At 35.4% G+C, this 12,869-nt stretch overlaps 1 protein-coding gene across 3 annotated transcripts in view; it reads right to left on the bottom strand.

The window, feature by feature from the left end:
* LOC134527647 (xylulose kinase-like) overlaps positions 1-12,869 on the bottom strand; it is an 81,553-nt gene that overhangs the window by 59,876 nt on the left and 8,808 nt on the right. For all 3 annotated transcript variants that reach the window (XM_063360511.1, XM_063360512.1, XM_063360513.1), the window contains exons 3-4: positions 6,920-7,070; positions 4,842-5,021 (exon numbers count right to left, since the gene is read on the bottom strand). In XM_063360511.1, the coding sequence (XP_063216581.1) occupies positions 4,842-5,021; positions 6,920-7,070 (331 nt within the window). The remainder of the gene's footprint in view (positions 1-4,841; positions 5,022-6,919; positions 7,071-12,869) is intronic.

The following is a 12,869-nucleotide window of genomic DNA, read 5'->3' as shown; positions in this document are numbered from 1 at the left end:
GTCGCGCGCCTTAGACCGCTCGGCTAACGAACGTAATGAAATTGGTGGGACATTTTACAGTGATGAGCCACTCACTCTTAGTCGAAAGATAAAACTGCTTACTAACTTTATTAATCTTATTACAAAGTAATCTGATGTGTAAATCGTGTTTTAAAGACGTTTTTAAAAGTTAAAAACTTCATCTTTAACGTCTCGGGAGTCGCTTTATACCGCTTAAAGTAACGTAAGCAGCGCCAGTTTGGTTTTTGGTTGTGTTGATTCCTGTATTACCTTATAGAGAGCGCGCACGTAGTCTAAGATTGATATCGATAGCTCGCAGACTGCATGCACGCGCACGCTCTGTCAGGAACCGAGTTAACCCGCACGATCGTTATGCGTATAGTTACAAATCACGTTCTTGTTACGGGTTTCTTTTTTTTTTTACGTTGAATAAAATGGTTTTATTGCATCACCCATTAATTTAAATTATTTAGCTTGCTTTCACAAAGTCTACTTTTTAAATAAACGTACTTTCCATGAATAGGTTTTGTTTTTATGGATTACTTTACATTTTTTTTGTTTGCATAAAAGTATTCTCCGTTCACATTTACCTGAGTTTTGGAATAAACAAAGCCGCTTGTAAACAAACATTTTCATTGGCTGCCGGCCGCTGCGCACATTATTTGTGCGAAAGAAATAGTTCCTTGGTTACGTACCATTTGTAAGTATTTTTACACTGCCTTTTTTATAACAATTGTTGTTATATAGCATTATAGCGTTTCACCATTAATATCCAATACAGTTTAATGTGTCAGCAAGTATTTACTTACAATTATGTTAGCAGACGCCGCGTGTACAGTTGATGCCCGGCGCAACAACTGTATTTAGGATTCGCGCGCGCACGGTTTGTTATGGCTGACGCCGGACTGAGTTTTGTAAAGCACAGAACGGAAAAGCCTTTGAAAAGTGCACAGAAAACTATTGTGTTGAATGTTTTTAAAACATTTTCAGACAAATATCCGGATTGTTGTGTGCACGATATCGCGAGTTTAACTGCGGAATTTACGAGTGTTTCGAAGAGCAGTGTGCAAGGAAAGAATTACAGGACACTGGGACATTAACAACTCCCGGGAAAAAAAGGAAACTTGAGTATCCTGTTATCAAAACTTGTGATGATTTTGTAAAGACGGCTATTAGGCGTAAAGTGCATAGTTTTTTCTTCGCAAATGAACTACCTACGCTGAACAAAGTGCTACGGTGGCCGGTGCTTCTCCGTTATTTTATTAGCACCGACTGTACTGAAGTTAGTGTGTTGCAACTAGTGCTTGGCGCGCAAGATTAATTCAGCCTATCACTTGCTGACGCGGCGCAGTGATACGATGGTGTGTGTATATTTCAAAACTCAGCTAAGAGTGAATCCACGGTCTCACCCCTAAATTATAAACTTGATTTTAGAATAAAATGTGCAATGCTTACACAATAATTTTTATTTTTTATTTTTGTACCACTTCCTTATGCTGTGAAATTTTTATTAATATTTTTATCCTTGAAAGTAAAACATGCTAAATAAGGTGGCAAGTGAGAGAGTTTTCTCTACAGCAGGCAACATATTTACCAGCCGCAGAGAATTGTTGTTGCCGCACCATGTCGGTGAACTCACATTTCTCCATGACAATTTGAAATAATTTGCGAAGTGATTTATGTTAGTGCTATAGACATATAATTTTTAATTTTTTTTTTTAATTTTAGAGAATCTGGTTGTGCACTTCAATATAGTCTCACTTTAATTTTAGTTACTTGATTTAAACTGTGAATTATGTGACAAGGTGGTATGTAAAATTTTTTAATGATCTATGTTATTTTAATAAATATTCCCAAATTCGATTCGAAAAAAATTCGAAACTCGTGAATTTTTTTGAAATTCGATTCGAATTCGATTCGAACAGAAAAATCACAATTCGCAGATGTCTAGTGCCATCCTGGATGAATATATAAGTAGCATTTTAATACACCAATTCTTGCTTTTCAAAGACCTAACACAAGAAAGTTCCATAAATCAAAGAGGGATGCAGCAATACGTGTGCATCTTGCGGAGCCGTTGCTGCAGTGTTCGCCATGAAATATTGCAGTTGCACGCATTGGAAATAAATAGTATGAGAAAACGCTATCATGTCGTGATAGAACGTGAAGATCGCCTTCACGTACATAGCTAGTTCCAGCTCATTTACAATGACCCAACTAGAAAAAGTTAAATCAACACTGTTCAAGATAAGATCTCACAAGCCATGCACACACTAATTCTGGCAAGCTGCTAGGTTTATTTTGTGTTTCTTCCTCCAGCCGAATGCCAGCCAGTCACGACACTTGCTGGGCACATGCCGGGCCACCAACGCCAATGGGTAGAATGGTTGGTGGGAAGTGGAAGGTGGCATAATGACATGTGACCATGACAAGACAGAGTCTGGAGACATGAAGTGTGATAAATGTGGCAGTTAGAGGTGAAAGATAAGAAGGGTTGGACCAAACAGCTTTCAGACAGTAACAGGATGGTTAAAACTATGGAACAGCCAAACGAAGAATTGTGCTGGAGGGATGCCATATTATTTTTTTTACAGCATCAAAATATAACAAACTAATAACTAAACTAAATCTAAGCACAGACAACCCGAGAACCAAATACTCCGGGCCCGGATAATTGAGAGTTTACTTTACTTACGGCCAGAGTCCAAAATAAGACAATAAATAATCCATGCAAAAACATTGTGTTTCAGGATCTGTGTTATGTGGAATGCCATGTCTGCAAGTCGCACAACTAATTATGTGTATGGTATGTTATGTCTTGTGTGCATTAGCGCTGATATGGTATTCCACATAACAGGGGTCCATTCAGGGTAACAGATCTAGCAATAAACAGAAGCACATAGCACATTCGGATCTATATTCACATTTTTGCATCCTCTACATATTCAACACATTTACACAGTTTTGAAAATTTTGGTTACATGCTGTTTAGAGCTTGTCCATTCACATTATCTCCAATTAAATTACCTGTAATCCCTTACTGACTGAAATAAAACTTTTAGCAAGTGTTTAAACAAGGGTTTGGTTTAGCTGGAATCCACAAACCAAGGTGTCAAACAAAAATTGCTAATAAACTTCCCTGACCCAAACATATATGTGAATTCTATTCATACAGAACAACCAATAACTACAGATTTTTGCACATCTTACCCACACTTCTACAGTCACTAAATAATTATGCAAGCTACAAGCATGGAATTCAAATATTCTCTGAAATGTTCAGGTTTTCCAGAAATGAGTCAACAAGTTTCCCTGATGTTCCAGTCATGAATAATCCCGCAGTGCCTCTTGGTGTTAACCATTTTCCAAGAGAAAAAAAGAGGCTGTATATCCCATTCAAAAGTGTGAATTGTAATCTTAAAAAGTATTACTGATAAATTTGTTCTGATCGACCTTACATTTTATTAAACTCTTTCTTATGTTCTCAGGGCCTGCCTCAGGAGGTTGACTCTTTTATTAATCAAACTGAAACCCTGCTTGCAACTTTGACAAAGTGACGGTATCTTACAGCCACGTGGATGCACTGGGCCTTAAGTAATTTGATTCATGGTACAGGGAGTTTTATTTGTTTTATTATTATTTTGTTTTTTGTGTTAACTGTCGTGAAGTACGGAAGTGTGAAGCAGGTAATAAATGGATCTTGCTGGAGCCACATGACTCTCTTTGACCACATGGGAGTGTGTAGAAGTTTGACACCATAAGACCCCAAGTGATTAATAACATCTAGGTATTCGATGCCGAAAACGGACCAGGTCTTTTGCACAAGACATTATACTGTATGGGGTCATGTCTCAATTTTTTTTCCACACTTGAGATATGTTACGCCCTGAGTCGAAAGTCTTAGCTCACAACTTACTCTCCATGACCCCATGTCTAAATATTTCATCTAAATTCTCTCAACTAACATATATGAGGGTTGCCTGAAAAGTTTTTGACTTCAAAATTAAGTTGGCAGCAATCGTCAACCAAAATTGGGAAATGTGTTTGAATATGCCTTGAAACATACCCTCTGAAATTTCAGCCACTTTGGAAGCGCAATTGTTTTTTAACAATCGTTTGCGACAAAAATCTCTGTTATCCAAGCGCAACATTTAGCCTAGGGAACAAAAAAAAAGGTCAATTGGGTTTAGATCTGGTGAGTAAGGAGGGTGGTCAAGCAGTTCAAACAGTAATTCAGAGATTTTCGCCATGGCAAATGCTGAGGAGAAAAAAAAAATTTCTTTCTGCAAATACTAACTTTTTCTGCACTTTCTGCCTTCAGCTACTGCCATGTATTTTCTTTTTCAAGATAATAAAGACAGTTCCATGACTATCCTAGTAACAGTCACCACCACTTTCTCGGTCAAAGGAACAGTCTTTGCCTTTTTTGAGCTGACTCCCCCTTCGCAGTTTTTGGTATTGCAAAAGTTCATCGTCACCCAAGTTGGTACAGTCATGTTTGAATTCAGCAGCCTAAAATATCCCTGTGGTAAAATATGGTGTAGAGTCCCAGTACTCAGTGCCCAACTCATCTTTAATTTAACATTCAAAAACAAATATCCAATAACGGCTCGATGCTCAATTTTCCATTTTCACAAAAACCTGTGCACCGACTCATGGAAACAATTGTTAATAAACAAATGCGCGTTGAAAATGGTTGACATTTCAGACGGTACGTTCCACAGCATGAGCAACTACATACCCCAATTTTTGTTGACGGAAACTATAGGAAACTTTTCAGACAACCCTCTTATTTCCCTGGCCATTCCCAGACAGTTGCAGACACCCTGGACTAAACTCACCCTCCCCCCGCCCACGGCCCGCTCCAGCGCGCGGCACTGCACGGTCGTGCTGGAGTCCATCCACACGGGCGCACAGTGCAGGGAGAAGCACGCTGCCAGTTGCTGGTGCAGGAACTGCGAGGGCTGCAAGCAGCGCAGCACGTCACGTGCCCCGCGCTGCCAGTACACCGAGCCGTGTTGCTGCAACAACGCTCCCACTTGCTTTCTGCGCACTGTACCTCCATTCCTGAGATACCGGGCTCAAATCCAGATCTGGACCATCCCGATTTTAAGTTTTCCATGACTTCCTATAATCACTCCAGGCAACAACTGGGATGTATCCTTACTACACATGGTTCGTATCCTCTTGCAAAATAAAAAAATTAAGGAGTTTTTAAGGACCCATTTACTTATCACGCTTGCCACTATCAAGAGGTAGAAAACTATTTGTAATATCACAAAATGCCTCAAGAAAATAACAATTATAATAGTTAATGCACAAAAAAAAAGTCTTTGGTTAATCAACTCTTACAGATAAGCCTGTATTGTCCAGAATTTATTATCTCTGGAACCCATATATAACCCACACATAGTGTCTATCTGAAATTTTTAGTCCTAATATTTAATTTGATCACTCATTAAATTTACTTTATCAGTTCAAATTACGACAGAAAAACACACTTTTTTAGTATAAAGGTGAAATACAAAATATGAAACACAAATTGAAAACTTTTGTTTACATAAAATCTAATCATATGGCCTGAAACAACATAACGTAACTGAAAAATCTAACTAGTAAATATGTTTTTTTATCAAACTTTGAAAAGCAATATTGACGCTGCTTGTGATCAGCCTCAAAACTATGGATATTTGATTCCCTTCAAATTAATGCACGGTTGCTGGTATTCCTTATGCTTAATTAATGTTAGTAAAAAAAGTGTACATATTAGTCCAATAACAGCACATGAATTTATGATTAAAATACATGCTGTTTTAAGACATTAAGATACTGCACAGTATGAAAAATTACTGATACTGTTTGGTACTTATGTATTTATAATTTCCCTGTGTGTTCCAGGTTTTAAAGACACCTCTGGAATCCCTGATATTTAACAGATTTCCTGATTTTCATTATCTGCAGGAACCCTGCTGAGCTTTCCAAATAAATAATAATAATAAAAATGATAATCATAATGTAATCACGGGATTTTAAACCTTGATGCAAGTACTGCACTCGAGATATCTCACTGCACTTCATAAGGAAAGGTACACTGTTATACTTGCATAACTCTAAAATTGTCAGACCTGTTAAGACACTGTGGTTAGTAGAGAGCCATAGGTCCTAGGTTCGATTTCTGGCCGGATCAGGGATTTCTCACTTGTGGGAATATTTCGTTCCCAGGTTCAGGACTGGGGGTTATGTTATCCCTTCACCCTCGTCCTGTTGGAAGGCAGTGGCAAACCACAGCACAGCCACACTTAGGGATGGTAACAATTTTTTGGAAATTATATTTTAGGTCAAAATATTGTTAATTTGGTAACAATATTTTCATGCATCTGTATTGTCTCCCGATAATATTCAAGTGGAATAAAGTAATATTTTATACGTTCTTCTCCCCCCCTCCTTCCGCCAAATTTTGAAAAAATATATATAATCACATGTAAATTCTACACCTTTACAGTATAAATAGTCGATAATTGGCAACAATATTGATATTGAATCTCAGTCTCAAGAACATCTTTCTTTTTTTTGGTGAATTAATAATCAAGTTGGTTCATAATTTAACGTCAATTTTAAAATTATTAATATTTTATAAATATTTGCAATTAAAAAAAAAACCAAATTGGCTTTTGCCAGTAGGAGTTAAACTTGTTTTTAGGTAATTTCACCATAAAAGTTTAGACATAGCAAGGACTTAAAGTTACATACCTACTTGAATATTGGTTTCATAATAAGCAAATGAAAAGTAAATGTTTTGATATTTCGGTAACATGATATTTTATTGGCATGTATATTATTGATACCATATGGAAAGACAGATATATCAGCAGGTGTAGTCGCCCTGCGATGAGAACCCCAGGCGTGGAGAGCGTCCCACCTGCGCAGTCCCGGACAGCGACGCGACGGAGCTGAAGTCGGCCCCGGCGAGCCGCAGCTTCTCCAGCACCAGGTCCAGGGCCTTGACCCACATCACGGTGGGCGCCGTGACGGTGCAGCCATCCGGGTCCCGGATCACCCCGCTTCTGGTCCTTCACAGGCAGGACAACCACTAGTTAGCGCGGTGCCGCCACCTTCCAGGCACACCCATCAATAATCACACTTGCGCGTGAACTGACAAACACCATGAAGGTTACGCCAAATACTACACTCGACAGCAGTACACTGATGAGCTAAACCATCCATTAAATAGTTTAAAACACAGGTATAAAAACCTTAAATTAAAAAAAAAAAAAAACTAAAACAAGTACCAGGAATTATATTTTAATTATTGAATCTCCTCGAGGGTAAATTTAATTTTGTAGCACATCTAATAAGCTGAACGGCTCAAACCAAACTAGATTCTATTTAAATAATCCTGCCATACATGCAGCCGACAGCCAACCGTCTGTATGTACGACATTTACGGTAAAAAACGCCGACACACACTATTTATAACGTGTCATTAGGTTCCTGTTTCTACAATAAATAAACACTACTATGTAATTCCATAATTGCACATCTAAATGAACAATAACCACGGAAAATCCTTAACGTTTGGCATCACTGTTAATGACAGGGTTCCCACACTCTTACTTCAACCAAACTGTCCGAGATTTCCTTGATTTCTCTGGCCCAACTAGAATTTTTTTTTTCCCTGTATATTCGGCCTCCAGCAAAATAAGAGATACATTATACTATTTTGCACTTTATTACCAAAACACATTTAAACATAATTCATAACATGCAGAATTGACTATAAAATGTTTTCCTGCACTATATACAGTTTGCTCTGTTATAATTTCATTAAATAATATACGAAAATAACACTGCCAGTGTGAAAAGGAAAATCGATTATTGGTCTTACATATGATAGATTATTGTGATCAGGCAAAATAATACATCAAATAATTTGACTGTGCTTCAAATTACCCTAAAACAATTGTTTTATATCCCTAATGTTTAATTCATGTTGGTAAAAACAGAAATTTGTTATCAATAACACACAACTTTATTATTAAAATCTGTACCATTTTGAAGACTACATATAATATTACTGATAATGTTTTGGAACTAATATTGCAATTTTTCCTGTTTTTTTTACAGGTTTTGAAGAAACATATTTCAATTTTCTGAGTTTTCCCTGTTTTCTAGATTTTCACTGTCTGCGGGAAACGTGAATGAGTACAGAACACGACACTGATATCATTAGAAATAATGACAAGCAATGAACCACAAACAACAGTGGAGCACTGACAGAATGTATCAGTGGGGCCAAACGTTTTGCAAGCTGGGCTTCATAGTTGTTTGGAACGGACCAGCAGAGCCAAGCAGCAGGCGGAGAAATTACATTTGTATAATTTTTTGTAGGTTTCCTTAACATTTAATAATTTAGTTAACTGCGCATTTGGCAAATTTTTTATACATGAAAAAATAATTTCTTTTCGCACAGCCTACAGGTGTAGGTAGATTTTGAAGTACCTATTTCTCCTGGAAATATTTTGGCAATTTCTATAAAATTATGGAACATTTTAAGAACTTAACGTACATGACATATTTATTAACTCCAATATTACAAAATGAACTATTAAATATTTGTTCATTTTCCATGCAGCGAAAATATTAAGACTTATTTAAACTCAATGTATCCACCATTGAATAACTTAGAATGAATTTCATATTATATGCAAAATAAGGTAATTATATAATTGTTTTAACGTTTTAATCTTCAAACACTATTTTTCATCCCTTGCAATAATAATGTGGTCGTATAAAAATTGTCTTTACACCAAGGTTTAAGATAATATTAAGATGGTTAAAAATAGATTCAAATGAATTTGATATTAATAATTTTTAAATTTTAGCCACTGTTTTTATGGTATTAATAAGTTTCATCAAAAATTGTTTCAGCCAAGTAAGTTTTAGATGAAGTTAGGAGTCATACAATAAATTATAACAAATTTGATAGTAAATCTATTAAAAAAAATAATTACAATTTTAACAACAGTTTTAGTCAATATTTAGAAAGATAAACAAAAATATAAATGGATTTGGTAGTGTACATGGTAGGGAAGTTTTACTTATTTTCTTATTCCAACCCCAAGTTTTTTCAATCCCTTGCAATAATGGTTTGTTTAAACAAAAATTGTTACAGACAAAAAGTTTAGATAAAAATTATAAGATTTACAAACAATTTTAATGGATTTGATAGAGTGCCTAATAAAGGAGATATGAATTTTTTGTCATTCAATCCCTGTTTATTCTACCCTTGCAGTCATTGTAGGTTGCATAAAAAAATTAATTCAGGCACATGTAGATAATAATTGAAGGTTTTACAATAAATTAAAACAAATTCAATAGAGTACTACATGGTATGGAAATTACAAATTTTTAAAATTTTACCCCTTTTTTTTCAACCCCTTGCAGCAATAGCTTATCTTATCAAAAATTGTTTCAGACAAAAGTTTTAGATAAAAATTATAAGATTTACAAACAATCTTAACAGATTTGATTGTGTCCTTACTAAGGGAATTATGAATTTTATTTTGTCCTCCAACCCTTGTTTTTTCCACTCCTTGCAGTTATGGTTGGTCATATGAAAAAATATTTTTGGATGAAAGTTGTAGATAACTTTTTTATGTGTTATAATAAAATGAAATAGATTTAATAATATACAAGGTACAGATTTTATGAATTTTTTGTTATTGTAAAACCTTTTTTTTTTTCAACCCCTTGCAGCAATGATTCATCTAATAAAAAATTGTTTCAGACAAAAGTTTTCAAAAAGATTTATAAGATTAAAACATAATTAATATAAATTTGATGTTATGCCTACAAAGGTAGTTATGATTCCTTTGTCTTCTAACCCTTGTTTTTTCAACCCCTTGGAGTTATTGTTTGTCGTATCAAAAACTTTTAAAGACAAAATATTTTAGTATTACTCCTATGAATTTTAATACGTTCAAACGGATGTGATATTTTCCCAATATTGGCAGTTACTGCGATTTCTCTGTTTTTCAAAAAACCTTCCCCAGTTCTACCCCTTTTGTCGGATATTGCCCATTAATCAACTCGACCGAGATTTTCCACTACTAGATTTTATGTATCAGTTCGGAAGTGATTCGTGAAAATTTTTGACAGTTATCTTGTATACAAAATTGTGATACACACACACACACACACACACACATATATATATATATATATCCTACTAATCCTACTGATATTTTAAAAGTTAAAGTTTGAGTGTATGTTCGTTACTCCTTGACGCCCGAACTGCTGAACAGATTTGAATGAGATTTGGCATACAGCTAGCTCATAACCTGGATTAACACATAGGCCACATATTACTAATAAAATCCATCCATAATGAAGTGAAAAAGGAATAGCATTTTTACAACAGAAAATCATAGGTCAAAGACAAACTGTGAGTGTGTCATTTCTCTATGTCCGCCACACGGTTATACATGTAGTAAGGTCTGGCAACTTCATATGCTCCTTCTTGATGAGACCCATCCGCTTAGTGGAGCTCGTGGCGGCTAGCGAACTAATGACGCTAATAACAGTTCAGTTTTAATGGCATTGTCTTGAATTTTAAACATGCTATCAATTGGGGTGTTTGTCATGTCTTGAATTTTTGTTTGTTTGTCCCGTATGTGTTTCTATACCATTAATCAGATTGCGATGAAATTTTGATGAGTTGTTATGCGCATGTCCGCGAAGGTTTCTGACTTAATACAACTATTTTACAATAGGTGGTGCATGAATAGTTTCAACAAATGTGTGTAGCTACTTCAGATAGTTTAGCAGCAATTCGTGTGTTTTCAGTGTCTTGAGTGCACTCACATTACAGAACTGAAATGAATTAAATAGAAACAGCGGTAATTCACCGAATAGAATTGAATAAAATAAAATCAGCAACATTTCAGATCATGTATGATATAAACAATAGGTAGCCCCAGAGTCGTTTAAACAAATGTGTTTAATTCATATTTTATAGCTGCAGTTCATCAGTTTTCACTGTAGGAGTGCGCACGCATGACACAATTGAATATAATTAAATATAAAAGAGAAATATACTGATAGAGTGATAAATTAATATAGTGTGAGATAGAGACAGAGAGATAGAGGTATATAGAGTGGACTTTGATAAAGAGATATATGTATAGAGCTATATTGAGGCATATATAGAGGTATAGAGATTGGTATAAAGAGGAGACAGATAGAGATAGTGGGAGATATAGATGTGTATGTATATATGTGTGTTTGTGTAATATATATATAAAGAGAGAGAGATGCTTTGTATATGTGCCACTTTTTTCTATAGTGCTTTATAGAGTCTAGATTACATACAGACCATTAATTTTGAGCTATATAGAGGTAAATAACTATACACTGGCAGAACAAAGTCTACATACTTGTCTTGACATTCAAATTAAGAAGACAATTACAGTCTACATCTGATTTTAAAAAAAGTCCCCTTCACCCTGTGTTCAGCCCGGGAAATGCTGGGTACTACAGCTAGTATATACATACAGTATATACATAAACGTTTGAGTTGATGATGGTTTTGGGGTCTATGGACCATGAAATGAAAAACTATATAAAATTTTTCCGAAAGTCGCACCATTGTAATGGCTACAATAGGTAGTATTTCTGTGAAATATACCTAAAAATTGTCAACACTTCAGTAGGAAAAATGTTGCAATACAGTTTTTTCTTATATTGGTTCGATATGGGAGTTACATGAATTTTGAATTTTATTTGGGATGGGAGGGTCACGCACCCCTAATCTACCAATTAAATACATTCTTACTTTAAGTTACTTTACTAGTGAATGAATTCGTGAAATCAACATGCCTCTACCAACTACTGCTGACCAAAGTTCAGGGTGCAAATCATAGGCAACACTCCTTTCATGACATTACCAACATCTTGTACGTACTTAAAGGAAGAGTAAGGTTACCAACTGATTAATATAAATAATAATAATAATAATAAAAAAACGAAACTGGAAAAATATGAGGTAATTGTTTATTTTGTAACCAGTTAAATTTTAAAATAAAATGTTAAAACAAAGAAAGAAATTGTTTGTGTTCACAAAGCTGTAGAATCACCAATATACAGTTGATTTTGATAATATTTATACAATTTTGAGGAACATCGTTCCCGGGAGCAATTACTCTGTGTAATGTATCCAATTGTATTTTAACATAAAATATTAAAATAAAGTAAGCTGTTAAATGTGTAGTGTATAAGTGTAGGGAAAGTGACTGTGCAGAGACTGTACGGAGGGCCAGGTTGGCAGGACTGTAGAGTGTGGGTAGTAGGCATGATGGCGGACAAGAGCTGTGAATGTGTGTGACTAGTGTATGAAAATAAATAAAGAAAATACAAAAAAAATGTAATTGTTATTTTAAACTGAACAATTACCCAAATATTTTGAATTTTGAAGATATGCATTACAAAGCTTTGATATAAACTGGATATGCAATAAGGAATGTTTACCAAATATAACAACTATATCACTATATCTGCCACGGATCACTGTCAGGCACCGAGTGGTCATGACACTAGCCTCCTGTCAAGGCAATCCATTTTCAGTTCCCAGTTCACTCCAAGTTCCCACAACTGGGAGACATGCATGTTTCTCCCACTTGTTGGGAAATGAACATAAATCATGCCGTAAGCCAGTGGGGTTTTCTTTTACTATGAGTGCCCCCCCCCCCCCCCCCCCACCAAACACAATATATTCAGTCAATGCTCTATCCTAATATAGCAATCCCTCATAATATCTAATGATCCCTAATATTTCAGAGACATCATGCCCTAATTAATTATTAATGCTGATC

This window comes from Bacillus rossius, chromosome 1, assembly GCF_032445375.1.
Source record: "Bacillus rossius redtenbacheri isolate Brsri chromosome 1, Brsri_v3, whole genome shotgun sequence".
NCBI lineage: Eukaryota > Metazoa > Arthropoda > Insecta > Phasmatodea > Bacillidae > Bacillus > Bacillus rossius.
Note: the sequence above shows the minus strand (reverse complement) of the source record. Positions and strands in the feature narration are given on the sequence as shown.